Consider the following 19902-nt stretch of genomic DNA (forward strand, 5'->3'; position numbering starts at 1 on the left):
TAATCTGAACTAAGTCTGACTGGTCTGTCAACCACCTATTTTAAATAAGTAGGTTGAGCCTTTTTGGTTTCACTATTTTTCTTGGGTTAACTCTTTTTTCTTGCTCCCCCTTTTTCACAGGTGAAAGAACACTTTTCAAAACCAAATTAAAGTGAAACACAACCATCACAAATCACAATATCAATAATTATGAAAATAAAATACAACATGTTGTGTAACATTTCAGTCCAGGTCAAGTTCAGTTCTGTTATGAAATCCAAATGAGTTCAGAATAATCTCAATACTCCTATTTCTCTGGCAGTGAGTTACCGACAGGCCAACGTATGCAGTGGATCACTTCACTGGCACGATGACGATGAGTATGATGAGAAAACAAAGGTCACTGAGTCTGGCTCGCCATCCTGTGTCCCACCTGTGTGTGTGTGTTGCCCGCACACCACAGATGAATCTTCATTTTGACCGAGCTTCCAACTGAAGCAAAAAAAAAAATAAAGCTACTCGACTTTAAATCAACAAGGTTTCACAAACTGTGTGAATCATAACGTTACCGCTAGAGTAGTGTAAAACCCGGATCTTTTGAGGGATCCAGATCAGTCTGAGTCACTCAATATGAGCCGGGTTTCGCGAGTCATTTGTGTCACTTGAGGTGTCAGGGTCACTTCTACCAAAGAATATTTTATTTTCTTATGGTCTAAAATGTATGTGAAGTGGATGCAGAATAGGTTATTAATTCATTCACCACATAGGCTCCAGTGAGATTCAGTATCATAACGTTACTAGAAGAAAACAGGCATTATTGTCTGTGATTAACGGTGTAAATTTTAAAATATGGTCATTTTTTCCGGCTGTAGATTGGCTATAGGCGGCAACAGATTATGAGCATTTGTGTTTTCTCCGAGATGAGAATGATCACAGAGTTGGTTCGTTTCTCTGCCAACCGAGTGAATGGCTGTTGACGACTCATGAGTAGCGAATCCGCAGTTTGTGCTGCTTGCTAGTGGTCTATTTTTTTTTATTAATTTTTCACTTTCGTAGGAAAACACTGGTTACATAATATGATTCACAGAAATAAAATGCAAAACAGACAAAAAAGTAAACAAAACAAAACAAAACAAAAACAGAACACCAGCTCAGATCCACATAATATATAATACTTGATACACTTTATAGAATTGGTCTGTTTTTTAATGTAATACACATGTAAGGTACTCTAATGGTACCACTCTTTGCCAGCCTTTAACAGTTGGTACTTTTTCATTAATCCACTGCAATAAAATATTCTTCCTCGCTGCATAAGTAAGAATACAATACAACCTCTTATTCTGTTTGGATAATAACCGTCGGCTTGGGAGGCCCAGTATGAGAGACACAGGGTCCATCTCCAGTTCTAAGCCCAATATCTTTTCTATTTCAGATAACACATTAGACCAATACATTTGCAGTTTCAAGCATGACCAAAACCAATGAATTAGGGTGCTTGCTAGTGGTCAAGTCGGGTAGTACATTTTGCTTCACTGCCGAGTGAGAGGACTCAACTGGTAGGACCAGAGCCGGTCCTGGCTAGATTTACGCCCTGGGCAAACCATCCCTTGCCCCCCCCCCCCCCCCCCCCCCCCCCCCAAAAAAAAACCACGCCACCAGCACAACAATATATTATATTATTGGTATTATTTTATTATATATAATCTTAAATACAAAAAGGTAACAAGACATACAGTATATAAACACCAATGTAAATTGCACAAATCCTTCATCACAGGATCTAATAACCATGCTTGAAAAATCCCTGAAGAAAGCCAAATAAATAAATCACTACATAAAAAAAGGTTCCTGCACTAATACAACTATTTCGTATTTTACATACAAGTTTTGATTTGCATCATCCTAATACCATCTGAACAGTTCCAGTTATGATAACACACCAGTTTTGTACATAGAGAAACCGCAGATAATTAACATAATCTGAATTCAGTGCTCAGACTGTAGCAGATTTTTCAACCTGGGTTTTTCACCCTGTTTACAACTGGCATTAACATTAACAACTGGTGTGAAGTGCAATTGCCTCAATTCTAATAGTTGCTAGTTCAGCAAAACTAAAAACCAAATAGCTACAGTCGTCTTATAATAGCAACATATTAGCAAGAGGCTAATAAATAGCTATAGTACTGTCACTCACGTCACTCAGAAATCTGCATACCTTTATCTTTTGCCCGTTTCTCCTCTTCTTCTTTTCTTGTTTTTCTGAACTGGGCACCTGATGCTTCTTTGGTCTTTTACTTTGATCCATGATGAAGAAGACTCGACATCATTAACTTTTGCATTACTTTTTGCCAACACCGTCCGTTCGCCCGTCAATCAACCGGAGTTACGTGAGTCACGTAGATGACTGCACAGATTTTTTTATTTTTATTTATTTTTTTTGGTCATTTTTCACATAACCCAATTAATTACATGGGTCTATGTTAATTTTAGGAATGAAATACAATTTATTTGAAGCAGTTTGTGTTGTGTGGCCTGGGATCAGTCTATCCCTCGGCCCCCTCCTCCTTGCCAACCTCTGCTGTCGCAAGTTGATCCCCTGCACCTCTCCCCTTTGCCTCTTCTGACACACACACCTGTATGACTCTCAGGAGCAAGTTGACGTGACAATGAGGGCGCCCCAGCGCCCACTACACTAACTTGACATGGAAATGAGCGGTAGTCTAGAAAACTGGCGAGTGTTTGTTTTTTTTGTTTTTTTTGTAGGGCGCTCGTGCGCCCTCACATAGATTGCGCCCTGGGCGGTCGCCCACATTGCCCATAGCAAAAACCGGCCCTGGGTAGGACTTCAATAGACGTCCAGATTCATGATTCTTGAGTCTTCTTTGGTGGCCGGTTCAATGAGCTGGATCCCGAATCTTTTTCCACCACTAGTTACCTCTGCGTTATTCTTTCAGGCATAAAATGGCGACGGAGCGGTGCCTTTGAACTTACAGCTCCGTCTTTTACACACTTTTCTACTTACACAATATACATTCACAACAATAATTCCTTAACCGGAAAATATTAACTACCTAACAGTTTATGTCCATTAACTTTAGCTCTCCGCTAGCGCTCAAAATGGAAACAAAAGCACAATAAAATGAGGTAAAACTCACCAAAACCGCTGTGGCTTATTTTTAGTATGCTCTTCATCAATTCCCGACCAGTTAGGTGTTGTTTGAAAGGTCCGAGATCAACTTTTTGGCTTCTCGGCTTTTTCCTCGCCTGCTTTCTTCTTTACGTCTTTTTTCTTTGCAGCATCACTTCGGTGCCGCCCCTAGTGTCTGAAAGAGGCAGTAACTGTAAATGCATACTTTTAATTCAGATTCAGATTCAGAAAACTTTATTTGTCCCCGGGGGTGCAATTTAAGGCACAAGTGAGCAGCTTAACGTGCAAGTACAGACATTTTAAGGTGCAAAAAAACAGAAACAGAAGAAGATACAAAGTACAAAGTATATACAAGTTACCATGCCATAAATGTTATGACTATCCAAAATATCCATGGAGAATGTAAACAGACTGTGTAAGTAAAGTGACTAAAGTGCAAATGTAAACAGTAAACAGTAGTTACAGGGAATATGTATTTACAAGTTATAGCCGAGGTAGAATGGGTAATAAATAAAATGGGTAATAAATAAAAACAGCCAAGAGTCTCTGGTATGTGAGTATTGGGGTGTGGGGCAGGGGGAGGTTGACTGTACTATGGCTGTGTGTGAGTTGGAGAAGAGTCAGAGAGAGAGAGAGAGAGAGAGAGAGAGAGGAGGAGTTGAGGAGGAGGATGGCTTTAGGGACGAAGGTGGCTTTTCTCCTCTGAGTTCTGCAGGCGGGGCAGCGGAGCCGTCATCCAGAGGGGAGCCTCTGAAACACTGAGTGGAGGACATGTGAGGGGTCTTTGGTGATTTTTACCGCTAGGGTCAGTGTCTGTTGGTCATGAATATATGAGTAAGAGTTCTTACAGGCAGGCCGATGATCTTAGAGCAGACCGAAACAGTGCTCTGCAGTCGGTTTCTGTTGTGGAGGCTGATGGAGTGGAACCAGCAGGTTATTGAGAAGGTGATGATGCTCTCAATAAAACTGTAATAAAAAGTCTGCAGAATGTCTCTGCTGACTCCAAAGGAGCTGAGTTTCCTCAGGAGGTAGAGACGTTGCTGGCACCTTCTGAGAGTCTCTTCAGTGTTGGAGGAGAATTTCAGGAGGTTGTCAAAGATGGTGCCCAGATATCTGAACTCCTGGACCAGCTCCACTGGCTTCCCATGGATAATTGCTGGCATTAAATTACTGTTGCTGAATTAAATGAAAATATTTTAACTTATTTAACTGTTGCATCTTATTGAATTATTTATTCCTATTTTATTCCTATCATATTTTAATGTGGGTTACATAACCAAACAGCAGTAGAGTAGAAGATGCTGAGCTTGTCTTTTTAAATCTCTGCGTCATTGTTTTTGAGGGGCCTGTAAACCAAGTTGAGACATGTGTTTCTTTGACCAGAAGAAGGAGATGGCAAGAGTGTGAGATGCAGCCTAGCTACCACCAGCTACTTTGTCCGTAAGCAGTATAAACTACACTGCACCACACCAACATCTATGTGTGTTTCTGACTTGTACCACTTTCTATGTGGCTCCTGGTTGAGATTTCTCGTTGCTAGCGCAGCATTAGCAACATGGCTACCACTATAGGGCGCTACTGTCCAAAGTCAGAAACTGAGAAAATCCTCATTAGGACTAGAAACCTGATCTCAGTGCTAGGAATAAGGCCAGTAAGTAATGTAGGTTTCTCTCTACTGAGTAGATGCCTATCCAAAGTTCATTCACTCTTGTTTTTGCTCAGTTCCTTTCACTCTGCCTTTCCAAGCAATGGGACTCTTGTTTTTCCCTCTCGGGTACATTCGCACAATTGGTGTTCCACCATTCCCTTAGGAAAAGCTCCCGACAGCTTCTAGGAACACATTTCCTTTGTGCCGTAAATCACACTTTTATATTCCAGGGTGGTAGAAAGACTTGTATAGTAAATGCAGACTATGTCTATAGGCATTACACAGTGCGATTAACATTAACCTTGAAATGATGAATAAAAGCTTTAAGTGCATGCACAGTTTTCGAATGGCCAAGACATAAAATCTGAAAAATGTTCTAATTTGCATTTGCATCTCCCTACTATAATGTAAAAAAGGAGGGTGCAGCATTTTTCTTCCACTTTGTGCAGCACTTATAGTTTGTGTTTTTTAGTAAAAACCATGACAACCGATGCTAATGTCAATATTTCACAGATGCCTCAACTCAACTCAACACAAAAGGAACAGACGTAATACATAGAGATGCCTTTATTGTCTCTGTCTTCTTTTGTTTGTCATCCTCACGCTTCTTTTTTTCTGTCATTTTAAAATGACAGATTTTTTTTCATATGTTAAATGCAAAACATTCATCCTGATAAGTGGTAACAAACTGAGTGGGGTCCATCACTACATCATACATCATGTGAGTGTGTGTGCGTTTATATATATATATCAGTGTTTGTCTCTCTGTGAATACAAAGCTATAGGGGGGCTTAAGCTCTGGATTAATGTTCATTCTGATAAAACACGGAGATCCCATCTTGCGTAGCCTGAATCTGGATGTTGTCTCAACCATGCTAACACCTTTTCTCTTGATTTCAGCAATTGATCAGCATCTGGCTCAGATTTTGCTATGGAAATTGTGAAAGTTACGGGAAAAAATTGGAGCGTTAAAACATTATAAAACTCACTTAAAAATGACAAATATTATAGAAGTTAGCCAGCTTGATTTATTTACCTGCACTGGAGAAATATGTCCAACCTGCCTGTTCCATCACTGCTTCTCGTCTGATCCATTCTCTCTCCAGTTGTCTCATATATGGGTTCACGTTGTAAGCTCCTACTTCATCTTCTTTTGCTCTTATCTTGAATTGGTCGTCTTTGTGTTGGTAAACCATTTCTTCTTCACCACTTTCTGAATTCTCAGAATTGTCATTGTCGCTCACTAGAAAATACGAGACCCGTGTGTTATACAATGAATCAAACTAAAACAACTTTAGTTTATTAAATATACTGGGGTACAGGGCTTCTCTAAGAAAACAGTATTTGTACAAGCTGCAACAGCAATGACATGTAAATTACTCTTGTAGACTTGTAGCTAATAGACTCTTGATGAACAATTTAATTTCTCTTTAATACGCCTTACTTGCTGCACACATTTTCATATGTCACTGAAGGAAAAACATAATGTGTAACTAGTGCCACTCAGTCTGTTTTTTTCCTGAACCACCTGATTTATCTTTGATTGAATGAGGTGTCCTTTCAGAAAACTATTTTTATCACAAGGCTTTCATCAGTTTTTAATTATATGTGTGTGGAGATTAAATTGTATCTTGAAATATTCACTCTGAAAGAATTTTCATAACCTCTGATCTATGTAAAATGTTTATATCAATTATATCTCTATAAATATCTCTGGATACTTACTGTTTGGTGGTGTCCTCATGCTGTCGTTTCCTTTGAGGATGTGGTGTGTCTTCCAGTTCCTACAATCCCATTCGATCTTAAGCTGCTCTATGAGCTCCTTGGTTGTGTTCTCATCTTTGATTTCAGTTAATTCGTCACTTCTGTCTTCTTCAGGCTGTGGATCATCTGTTTCAGGGTAAGCACTGAGGTACAAAGAGCAGTTTCCTGCCACCATTTCCTCCATCTTCTCCAGCAGCTTGGTAACTTGATCATCATCTTCTCTCCTGTTGTTAAACACATGATACCTGTTTCCACATTTCCCAATAAGCCATCGGAGAGGCTTTCCTTCACCTTCAATGTGCTGTTCGATAGTTTTGTCCCCCAAAGTGTCCCCAAATGTAAACAGCACAATTACATGTCTCCACACTCTCTGTCCAAGGAGCCTCATGTTGCTCTCTGTGACTCTTCTTTGTTCTTCAGTGAATGATGTGTCAAGTGGCACTGCCAGCAAAATGACATTTGGTGATGGAGAGCAGAGAGACACTCCTCTCTAAAATCTCAGACTTCAAAAGCGAATGATTAAACACGGGTGAGAAAAACTTCCACCATGCGGGAGTGCCCACAATGACAACATCTCTTCCAGCCACTTTACAACATTGTTTTAAAGCTTTCACCGTCTTTTCCCCAGAACGAAACCCATCTGATCTCAGGACACTGTTCCCTGAGGCGCTCTTCCCGGAAAACACCCAGCCCACCATCAGGATTCTCAGGTCGTGTTTTGGCTCTGCAAAACAAGACATGTATTACAAATGACAATTTGTGAATAGTGCAACTTGGGTATTGTTTGAGTCCACATTTTAGTTTCTAACAAAGTAAACTATGGTAAACTCTTAATAGGGCACTCATTGAAATACTTGGGAATTCTAAATTTCAACCCTAGAGTGTTATTATTGGGCATAAGAAGACTTTTTTACTTTTGTAACATTTTTTTTAAATTTTTAATTTTCAGTGAAGTTACCATATATGGTTCCTCGTCCCATAAAGGGTTAACAGGTCTGTAAATAGCTTTTACCAGACTGTGGGATGGGACTGAAAGCAATGAAAGTAATATAATATCCATTGTTTGTCGTAGCAAATACGTCGTCTTATTTGTACCACTACAAATTATGACAGACTATGTTACAAAAATCCATTTCACAAAGTGAGGCAGCTGTAAAGGGTAGATTTATTGTGGCAGCAGAGATCGCAAAATCAGCCCAGCACTTCAGTGAGGGAGAGTTTGTGCAAAAGGGCATGATGAAAGTTTGTGTGCCTAGAGAAAAAGCAAGCATTTTTAAATGTGAGCCTGAGCAGAAACACAGTAGCTGATCGTACATGTGATCTTGCCACCAATCTATATGACCAGCTGATGAGAGCAGTGACACATCTGATACTGCCCAGCTCTCAGTCTTCATCCGTGGAGTGGACTCAAATCTGTGTGTTACGGAGGAACAACCACAGGGCATGAAATCTTTGAAGAGGTTTACAAATGTGTAACTGTCAATAAAGTGGACTGGTGGGCAGGGTTCGGGAGAAGATGCGAGAGGAGAACTGTGCAGGTGAGCTAACTGTTTATCACCGCATCATACATCAAGAATCGCTGTGTGGCTAGTCCTAAAGATGGAACGTGTTATGACCACAGTAACACGAGTAGTTAACTTTATGGAACCCCAATCCTCACTGATAGATTTTAGAAATTATTTTTCTATTCTTCTTTTTATAGACTAGAATATCTATCACTGTCTTTTACCACAGTAATCTCTTATTTGCAGGTATCGGAAGTTACTTCTTGCTTTGAGTTGAAAACATACTTGTCCCTGTGTCTTTTCTTTAGTTTTTCTTCTCTTGTCTCATAGACATTCAATTCAGTATCCTACAAAGTTAGGAAACAAGATATGAGTTTATTAGTGAGCTTCCCAATCTTTATGATAAACTACCATTAAAGGTACCACCAAATGTGGAATCGGTCTTCTCAGCAAGAATCCCGAGAAGTGTTTCACAAAATGGTGACTTTTCTTTTAAGTAATCGTTTCAGGACTATGTCAAACACTTTGAGTGTCTGAGTGTGGCATGCCTTTTGTGCTGTTACAGGATTATAGCACAGTTTCTCCGTGCAGGCCTGTCAGACTTCTAACATCATGTGTTTTAAAGCAAGAAGTCGGCCAAAGACTTCTGAGATAAGATGGGGTTTAGCTAAACAGTGGAAAAGAGAGAAAGGGAAGATTGGAGAGATTACAGTACATCTATAATGAGATCATCTCGGGATTAAATGTCAATATCACAATGAGCCTTTTAAAGCTGATTGACACTGTGCCATGCTGGCATCATGGCAGATGTGGCTTGCATGCTGCACACACAATGTGGATGGTGCCGTGCTGTTCATCTACCTATGTGCCAGGAGTAATTCAGCTGGTCAGCAAAGATGAATGGAAGATGGAAGGAGGAGAGATAAGTGTAACTCAAGGAATAGGAAATGGCAACCTGAGTGCTGGACTAAAAGAGCCGACAGTGATGGATACTCGTGGATATAGTTAGAGAGAGAGAGCACCAAACTGCCGGAAGGGCAGCAGAAAGCCTTAGCCAGAAAACAATCCCTCCAAAAGGACATGACAAAATGCTGCCAGACAAGCAGACTGTGCAAAGGGCAAATGAATGAAATATGACACTGAAGGGATGAAGAATCCCGGTGTAGTAAGTGATTATCGTTGACGTTAATCTTTATTCTGTAAATGTAAAGTTAAGCATTTAACTAAACTGCTGAAAATGTACTCCGCTCAATCCCCCCACTTGAGTAAATGTAGCAGTGTTGACGTTTGCTGTGCAGAATCTGACTGCCTAAATCCCCTAAACTGAGCCCAGCAAGCATTTATTTGGTGGTTGACAGTAACGTCTTCCAAACAGGAAACACAGCAACAACGGGTGGATGGATGTGCTTTCAAAGTGGGACTTATAAAATGCAAGTTGCAACATAGCTTTCAAGCATGGCGCTCAATAATATAAGAGTTGTTTGTATCCTCACAAGAGCTCAACGACTTCAGAATTTTAAAAGTCAGCTATTATGTGGTGAAAGTCGAGTTGAAGTCGACTAGTTGGCGATGATATCACTTATCACAAAACACAGTAGAAAGCAATGATTTACAACAATGAAATCTATATTCTTGACCTGAATACATACTGTAGCAACTCATGCAATGGAAGCTTCCTTCTGCAAGTTTATTTAAGCTTGAACACGGGCCACTGTCGGCCGTAGCCCACCACGTCAACCCCATAAATACCATCAGTCTGACACTTCTAATATGCAGCTCTCACTAAGTAAACTCTCAGCTCTATCATAACTTCCGTCTCTCGCATGGTGCATTCACTGACATCAAGGACAAAAAATCTCTCTCTCCAATCAAAGCAACAATGTCAATAGAACACAACAAAACTGAAAATAAACACAATACTATGCGCTGCAGATATGTTTAGCCTACATAAATTGTCACAATCAATAGCGTTTAATACTTCTTCACAGTGTGTTGTAAGATAGGCTAATATAGCCAGGATAAAAAATAAAAGAATAAAAAATGCGATATTTCTCCAAAGCCTATTCCGTGTACTGCAGCTAAGGGTCTAACAACTTTGACAATGAAATTGATAAATTGTTGATTTGCAGCCTCCTTCTCTCTGTTACCGCAGGACGTTTGGTGAAGTTGTTATCGAGAGGATTTGAAGTATATCCACACACTTAATGTACCTCTGCCGTTTGTTACAACGACCCACAAATTTCCTCACCTTTCTTCTCGGAGGTGTCTATGTTGTTATTGTCTCGTGATCAGTAGTCGTTATGACGCTCAAAACGTCATGGCACAGCAGCAAAATTGACTGGTAATCCTAATCCTCACTCATTTACAACCTTTTCCCCTCCCTCCTGCTTCCCCAATCAACTGACTATGATTGTCTCCAGTTTAACCATGTGGATTTTGGCACCAGCGAATCATGTCTGGAATTACCATGTTGGTTGCTGCTGTCAGCTGTCTTTTAAGTTTGAAATTGCTGGGCCCAGGTCACGGTCATCAGAAGACCACTCTAGTCCAGAATCGTTCACTATGGACAGAATTCCCTGAATAATGAGATGGATGTCGATACTGCAATAAAAAAAAAAAAAAACATACGATATTGCACTCATGCTCAAAACAAGGTCATGACACAAAAGAGTAGTTTTGGAAAGCGGACCTGGAGCTCAGAGGAGAACAAGAATTATGCTCTTGATTTCTTCAGTTTGCATGGTCTTAAGCTGGAATTAATATAATATAGAAGAAATTCAGAGACTTCCACAGGTGAAGGAAATTCCTCTCACATCTCAGATTGCTGCCATTCACAGCATGCTCAAATAATTACTGTAATTAAAAATGTTGGCACTGCACATCAAGCTGGCAAATCAATTGCACCTCACCTGGCCGTGTTTGCTCATTTTGTCTGACATTAAAAAGTAATATAATTTTTTCCCCCCTTCAGGTAACATTTCAATCGATGGCCGCGGTATATTATTTATAATCTGTCTTGTGGCTGAAGCTGCCACATGAGTGACAGGGAACGGTTAAGCCACTTTATCTGGAGGGATGAAGTGGAGAGATATAAGATGTTTGGAGGAAAAAGACAGAGAGGATGTTAGAAACGCAAGAGAACATAAGTTCCCAGGTGGAGACAAACAGGGAGGATTACAAATGGTCGGAAAGCCAAAGAAGAAGCCATACAGAGGTGGGCTATTGATTAAAACCCATTCAGTTACCTGATTGCACAGTCTTTTCCATTAAAACTAATGTCAGTAGAGCACAAGGATAAAGGGGATGGTGGTGAAAAGCTATGAAAGTGGGACACTATGGAACAAGAAAGGTGAACCATGTAGGTGAAAGAGGAAATACACAGATGGGCAAAGGGAGAGATCCATTGTGCTTGAAATAAGTAGATAGTCTTGGCATGAAGAATTACTATAACAGATTAAGGGTTAATGTCCAACTGGCTGCTCTTAATAGAAGAATGGAATACTTCCATCATGCACACATACTAGGGGACTGAGTGTGGTGCCGAGGGCTGAAATCAAAGGCAGCAATTCTGATAATAATAATTGCAGTGATTCCTACATATCTCCCAGCCATTATTTCCGTGTTTTTTTTCCAGCCAACTGTGTCGCCTGCATCAAATCTCCTCAATGTGAGTGTCGGTCGGCAGGCAGAGTTGAGGAGGAAGGAAGTGAAGAAAACATGCCCGTGCATTGGAATTACAAAAGGACTGCTGCAGAAAATGTCATCAGAACGCCTGAAAGGCAGTTTTGACTTTTGTAGGAAATAATGCTTTGTGTGTGGGTTTGCGCGGCTGTCTTTGTGAGGACCAGACTTTTAGAGGTTGGGAGTGAGGACATTGTTGCCACTTCTTGTCTTCTGACACACCTTCTAAGATCAGTTTCAGGGTTCAGACTTGACCTAAAGGCTGCGACACACCAAGCAGATGATCAGCTGTTTGCTGGACCGCCAGCTGTTGGGTCATTGCTGAGTGCCTGTGGCTTTAGAATTGGTGATGTGCCCTACACTGTTGGCACTAGTCAGATTGCTGTCAGTGGCTTTTCAGCTTATTTAGCACGATGAATCTGCAGTGGAATGAGTCGGTTAGAGAGACCTAGAGTATAGATATAACTATAATGATAATAAATTATATTTGTGGATGCCTTTCAAAGCACTCAAGGTCACCTTATGAAAAACAGGAATGCATAAAACATCATAAGAATAAAACAAACAATGCAATACAAAATGTATTTGGGGATATACACCAATCAGCCATAACATTAAAACCACTGACATTGACCATTGACAATTCAGTGTTCTGCTGGGAAACGTTTGGATCTGGCATTTGTGTGGATGTTACTTAGACATGTACCACCCACCTAGACCAGACCAGGCACCCCCACCCCATAGCAATGACACTCCTTGATGGCAGCAGCCATCCCCAGCAGGATGCAGCCTGACACAGGCACACACACAAAAACTCTTTCGGAACAACTCAAAAAAAACATGAAGAACAGTGCCAGGTATTGACGTGGCCTCTAAATTTACTAGATCCCAAACTGATCAAGTATCTGTGGGATGCACTGAAACAAGCCTGATCCACAGAGGTCCCTCCCCTCAACCCATAGGACCCAAAGACCCCCACTAACAACATTATGTTGACACCACAGGACACCCCCAGAAGGCCCATGTCCATTCTCTGATGAGTCACAACTGTTTTGGAGGTGGTTAAATGGAATAAGAAGTTTCAGGTGATAATACAAGCTGCATAGTTTTGGACCAGTTGAAGGTTATGAAGACATTTAGAGGGTAGACCAGCAATGACGAAGAAAGATGTAACGATGCCGTAGACAAGAATGGCAGAAGTATTCAGTGCTAGGGATGTCTATTAAGGTTGTGGAGGTGGAAGTAAGTGGACAGAGTGATGTTAATATAAGTGTATGCTGTATTATGAGATTGGCAGCACTCTGTTGATGTGAAGACATTTGTGGCATCTCATAACTAATAAGTAAATGGAGTTGTTCAGTGATAACATTCACTTACTCTGAGAATTGTGCTTGTTTCCTATAACCAGTTAGAATGTGACTGCAGGTAAACAAAAAAAAAATAACTTTGTAACGCAATTCACTGCAAGAGCCCTGCAATTGACACTACCTTGCAGAAAATTATTAATTTTTGCTGAGACTACAACTGCTCAACTTTCGATTTGAGAGTCAGGAAAGTTTTAAAAAAGAAAGTTAAACTCAAATTTAAATGCAAATAGAACTTTCTCAGATGTTCTCAAGTGGTCAAATGTTGCTTGACTTTTTAATCAGACGAATGTCAGTCCACATTTGAAAATTATGGGTGGAAAAAATAATAACCTGTGTCCTTGTTATGTTTCCACATCATTTTCTTAGAGGCCTCAGCCCACAGAGAAACATATATAATTGATTATCTGATCAGATTAGTAACATAAATACAGGTTGATGGCAACTCGTATGTGGTTGGCTATGTCCATTAAACCTTAGAGATAGAAGCAGTTTTCTTCATTTTGCACACAGCCGACTATGAGCTGCAGATACGCCACAGAGTGCCAATAAACCTTAGCCCTCTCCTGTTGTCTGTGCTCACCTACATTGTGCTGTCACACAGCCAGTTTTACCATCTCATTTAAATATTGTTTTGCTCATGTTGTCAGACGGTTGAACAAGTACAACACAATCATTTGAGTTGGAGATCATGGCAGCAAAACATACAAAAGAAGTCTGAACATAAATCAGTCAATACACAGCTATATTGTTAAAGAATTCTACTGTCACGATTTGTCTAGCGTTGTGTTTACAAGTCATTTACCTCCACCATCTGTCCCTTATGGTGTGTATGCTACATGGGTCATCTCCATTAGCTGAATGTATTTTTGTTCCACGCAGCAACAAGATTACTTGTTAGTTGTCTCAGTTGTATTTCAGTGTAATTTATTACATTGAAATATGGGTCTAATAGTTCCCTGGCATATTCAAGCCCTCAACAAACAAGTTTATCTAATGTTGATAAAGTTAATCTGCGCAAAGTATTTCAATGTATTCTCTGTATTTAAATCTGGTGTCTGTGGCAACATTCCTGAGCTGGAATATTGATTTCAATCCATTTTATCTCAACAAGCTACAGTAAGATAGGTTTGCATGAAGCTGAAGGCTATGGAGTCTCAAAGCGACTGAGGCAGTGTATGACTTAGAAATTATGAATTCTCTGTTTTTGGGAGTCAGAAAAAATAAAATAGTCTTAGTGCGCCTCTGTTTCTTACCTGGTTGAGTGGGCTCCCCATAAACTCAGGTTACAGCCCTCACTGCAGTGGATAACGGTAAGGCAGGACGGTTCGTTGGCGAGCACTGACAGAAGAAAAAAAGACAGACATTGATGTCACCTTCCTGCTCTTGGAGAGGTTATTATTTGTAACGTAGACCATTTAGCTATTGTATTTACACTAACCAACTAAATATTGCCTTGGAAATGTCTGTATTTTTGTATTTCTGAACACTAGCCTTGGTATTTCCAAAGCTAGAAGGCATAGGGGGCAGTGTTTGTGTAATTAATCTCATTGCCAGAAGGGGGAGACAAATGCTCTGGAGCACAGCTTTAAGTCGCCTGTTTACAGTTTTTTCCAGTTGCTTAAACACAATTTTGCAAACTAGGCTGGTTTTATCAAAATACTAACACAATTCACCAAACCACACACCCAAACTGCAAAATACCTCATATATCCCGCAAAATTAAGCACTTCAACCAAAATCAAACTTTTACACCAGATGGCACACACTGTCTTGACACATTTTTGTCTAACCAACTACACACTGTTGTAAATACTAAGCTAAAAAATACAATTGCAGAAAAAACGTGCAGAAAAAATTAAAAATAAATAAATAAAGAGGAAAGCAAAATACTAGACAATTAGGTCTGGCCACAACACCCCGTCAACATCGCACTCTCACTCTCCCTCTTCCTCTCTCAGCAATGTCTTCCATTGTTGTTGTAAAAGAAAAAAAAGATGCTCACCTGTGGTCTTTTATTGCTTACTTTCTGATTGAAGTGTTAACAATTACATAACACCTATTTGGCCAGGTAGCACATATAGTGGCCAATGAGCTATATAGTGGCCAATGTAGTGTGTCATTTTAAATGGCAGTGTTTTGAAATCGCAAACATGTGACTTTATGTCAGATTGTTGTGTCTTATGCAGAGACTTTAATTTCCCTTGAAAATACATTAATGGGAGCATGTAACTGTTTTGTCGCACATTGGGCTGTATACTGCTTATTAAATGTTTCTGTGCTGCTGATTCTCAAGAGGGAGCAAAGCAGAAAAATGTTAACGTCACAGTAATGCAGTCTTCCCAATGCATCAGCAACCCTGACAGCCGCAATGAAATTACCACATGGTTGGATCAACTCTGTCGCTGCTCCCGAAGACATGTCACTGAAGCGATTTACTAGATTAATTTAAAACACGTCACCCTCCTACAATATTACAATATTATATGTGAGGGACAGAGAAGCGATGAAAAGGTAAGAATAGCTACAATATGAAACTGAACGCATCGGTGACAGGCTGCTTTAATGAAGTGATTCATGAATGGATGAATGGGAGAAGAGGATGAATGACCAGGTTTAATGTGTGTAAGTAATGGTTGCTGTGGTAACGCTGCTGTCTTTAGCCACACCGTGTTCATTCACAGTGATGGAGCTGTGCGTGCTTGGAGGTAAAGTGCGGAGATTTGCTCCAGAGGGAAGAAAAGAATAACTGAACTGACTTGAAATAGGTGTCACGTGAGCAGGGGAGTTCAGGATGCAGACAGATAAAAATAGACTAATAAATAAATAAATACAGGGAGACGCAAAAGAAGAAGTCACGCTTGGGTTGGAGCACGGGGACGCGTGAGGTAAAAATACCCCCAAAGTTTCTATTTCAATTCGCTGAAGTCCTCTCCCCCGCCTCCACGTGGGCGCTATTTTTAGCTCGGGAGGACTCTCCGACACCGAGCGTCTGTCTGCCACCGCACCGCACGTGAGTCCTCCACACGTGCGCTCCGCTGCGTGACTGACTGCCAGCACGAGCGTCACACTGGCACGACCCGCAACACCAGAACAGCTAGAAGGAAGGAAGGAGGGAGGAAGAGGAGAGAAAGATGAGGTTAAGGACAGAGAACCTGTTCTGAGATAAAGCTAGATAGATAGATAGATAGATAGATAGATAGATAGATAGATAGATCCTGGAAGGAAGGACGAAAGGAACGAAGGAACGAAGGAAGGAACAAAAGACAATGAAGAAGAGGACAAAGAACTGATTCTGAGATATATAGATGGAAAGATGGAGAGATGGATGGATGGATAGCCTTGATCATGGAAGGAAGGAAGGAAAGAAGGGACGAAAGACAATGAAGAAGAGGACAAAGAACTGATTCTGAGATATATAGATGGAAAGATGTTGAGATGGATGGATGGATGGATGGATGGATGGATGGATAGCCTTGCTCATGGGTACCTCAGCTATGGATGGATGGCACCAGAGCACCTGGAAGGAAGGAAGGAAGGAAGGAAGGAAGGAAGATAGATAAATAAAACTGATTCTGAGATAGATAGATAGATAGATAGATAGATAGATATATAGATAGATAGAATGAATACCGGCTCAGACATACATCAGTTAAAAAATCCCAGCCATCCAAAGTGGGATGAGTTCAAATCGGAGGACTTTGTTTACATTCATGTGCCTCCAGCAGCCATAAATGTTTTCCTACTTGAGGGTTTGAGGTGCTGCCTCCGAGTCACCACATGTCTCTCGGGATAATGTGGGCAAAATCTGTCTCTGGCTTACCAGCATGCTTTGATACAGGTTCTCGGCCTTATACTCAAATTCTTGAGGCTCACTCGTTCTCAAAAGGGATTGCAGACTCCTCCATCTGGAGTTTGCACTCTGATCTGATTGTCCTTTTAACTTCCGCATGAGAAGTCCCTCTTGGCATGTTTTCTTTGCAGTGGACTGCTCCTCGGGCAGTTTTCCAGCATGTCTTTGACAGGTTACCGTATTCACCGTCATCTGCTTTTGCACTGCTGAGATCTTCTCAGACATCTCAGCCTCAAGGAGCTGGGCTGTGTTTCTAACACTTTAGTACCATCTGGGCTTTCTTTCAGCGTCGGTGAGACATTTTCAGTTTAAACAAAAGCACCACAGAACAAAAGAGTAAAAGTAGCTTGATAATAAAGCTTGATAATAAGCCTAGAACACAAGTTATTCATAAATGTAAATTTACTGTTTCCTCTTGCATGACGTTTTAACTGTATAGCGAGCAGTACCAGCTTTTTTTTATTTTATGTAAAAATGATTTGTGTGTCTCTGACAAAGACCTGTTGCAGCATGCTGAAAAGGGGCATCCATATCAATTATCAAAGGTAAAAGGTCTGCATAAGTAAAAGTTTGGGGTTGACAGATGGGTCAATAAAACACACTGGACTTTGGACTTGGACATGGGTTGCTTTTTTCTTTTCCTACATTGTTTATTTTAAATCACAATCTCAATCAAACTGTTTTTGCAGTTCAGGCTGACATCAGGAGACTGACTCAGCAGCAGCAAAGCAGAATGTCCCACATCTTTACCTTCAAAAGCTCCTGAGTTGCGTTCACAGGGTAATTTGGGTGATTGTTGATCTGTGCTGTGGAGCACCGTCCAATCATCTTTGTTTGATTTGGTAAAATCTGAACAGACAGCATAACTCTACTTCAGAATTCATCCAACCAACTCCACCATGTTTACAGATGATGATGCCGTATACTTTGGTTCAACAACAGCTAAAATAACAAGAAATGTGAACATTTAACTGTAATGTCCTGATCGTATTGGGAGATCAGTATCTGGGCCGACCCAGGCATTTTAAAAAATGATCTGATCAGATCGGGAGCCCAAGCAGAGCCAAATCTTTTGGGGTTACTTGTTGTAGGTTTGCCATAATCCAAAACCTCAGCCCTGTAGCGTCTAAATGTCTTCTTCCTCTACAAACGCATCAAATCTGACAAAAATACCAGAAGAAGTAGAAGACGACGAAGCAAAATCGCGTTACTAAACATGTCTGCTGAGTGGAAATACTTTACTCATTGTGAAATGTGGATATTTCACAAGGTGGTACTAGGAGATTCTCATTCTATAGAGCTCTGATGTCACTCTGCACCGGCAATCACAACACCGCCATATTGGCAGGAATAAACTAAGTAAATGCTCCTGGCTTGTAGGCCCACAGAGCAGCAGAGGATAATTCAAACATTGTGAAACATAAGCTAACCTAACACTGCTGGCTTGTATGGCCCGCTAACCAGCTAACCATAGCTACCAAGTAACATGAAGGCATCAGGAACCTGGCCTAAACAACAGCAGTATGCAGCATGTCATTGGGGTTTTCAAGTAGGCACCTCCCTTCACCGATATTTCGCTAAGTTAGGCCCACGACACCTCAAGAAAGCTTAACAGTGAATTCCAGCGTCCTGGAGTCATCCCCCTCCACACCGCCACTGCAAAACCCGTTTTTCTCACCATTTTTAACCATTAATATTAGACAACAACTAATATTTCAATAATTAGCCTAGTCCTTTTATGAATCACGACACAAACAAATCTACCGTGGTTCGCCCCGTTGCTGCAGACCGAACCACGAAACAAACAAACAAATCTACCGCGATTCGCCCCGTTGATGCAGGCTGAAACACTTCGAATTACTATTTGGTTGACAACTGCAAGCAACTACAGTGGTATGAAAAAGTTTGGGCACCCCTGATCATTTTCAGGATTTTCCTTTATAAATCATTGGTTGTTCGGATCAGCAATTTCAGTTAAATATATCATATAGCAGACAAACACGGTGATATTTGAGAAGTGAAATGAAGTTTATAGGCTTAACAGAAAGTGTGCAATAATTACTTAAACAAAAGTAGGCAGTTGCATAAATTTGGGCACCACAACAGAAAAAATACATCAATATTTCGTAGATCCTCCTTTTGCAGAAATAACAGCCTCTAAACGCTTCCTATAGCTTCCAATGGGGGTCTGGAAAGTGGTTGAAGGTATTTTTGACCATTCTTCTTTACAAAACATCTCCAGTTCAGTCAGGTTTGATGGCTTTCGAGTATGGACAGCCCACTTTAAATAACACCACAGATTTTCAATAATGTTCAGGTCTGGGGACTGAGATGGCCATTCCAGAACGTTGTAGTTGTTCCTCTGCATGAATGCCTTTGTAGAGTTTGAGCAGTGTTTGGGGTCGTTGTCTTGTTGAAGTATCCAGCCCCGGCGCAACTTCAACTTTGTCACTGATTCTTGAACATTGTTGGCAAGAATCTGCTGATACTGACTGGAATCCATGCGACCTTCAACTCTTACAAGATTGCCAGTACCTGCACTGGCCACACAGCCCCACAGCATGATGGAACCGCCACCAAATTTTACTGTGGGTAGCAAGTGTTTGTCTTGGAATGCTGTGTTCTTCTTCCGCCATGCATACCGCCCCTTGTTATGTCCAAATAACTCAATTTTACATTCATCAGTCCACAGAACCTTATTCCAAAAGGAAGCTGGCTTGTCCAAATGTGCTTTAGCATACCTCAAGCGACTCTGTTTGTGGCATGTGCGTAGAAAAGGCTTCCGCCGCATTACTCTCCCATACAGCATCTCCTTGTGCAAAGTGCGCTGAATAGTTGAACGATGCACAGTGACACCTTCTGCAGCAAGATCATGTTGTAGGTCTTTGGAGCTGGTCTGTGGGTTGAGTTTGACTGTTCTCACCATCCTTCGCCTCTGCTTCTCTGAGATTTTTCTT

General features: G+C 40.8%; 1 protein-coding gene across 1 annotated transcript; it reads right to left on the reverse strand.

Moving 5' to 3' along the window:
• Window positions 1-6262: 6262 nt before the first annotated feature.
• On the reverse strand, window positions 6263-8104 carry LOC311504079 (GTPase IMAP family member 4-like). The gene is given in 2 exon segments (XM_084567033.1): window positions 6263-7029; window positions 7031-8104. Coding segments are annotated over 2 exon segments (810 nt in total). The 5' UTR covers window positions 7283-8104; the 3' UTR covers window positions 6263-6471.
• Window positions 8105-19902: the final 11798 nt, after the last annotated feature.

The sequence above is a fragment of the Chelon labrosus genome (genome assembly GCF_963514085.1).
Source record: "Chelon labrosus genome assembly, chromosome: 19".
In the NCBI taxonomy this organism is placed as follows: domain Eukaryota; kingdom Metazoa; phylum Chordata; class Actinopteri; order Mugiliformes; family Mugilidae; genus Chelon; species Chelon labrosus.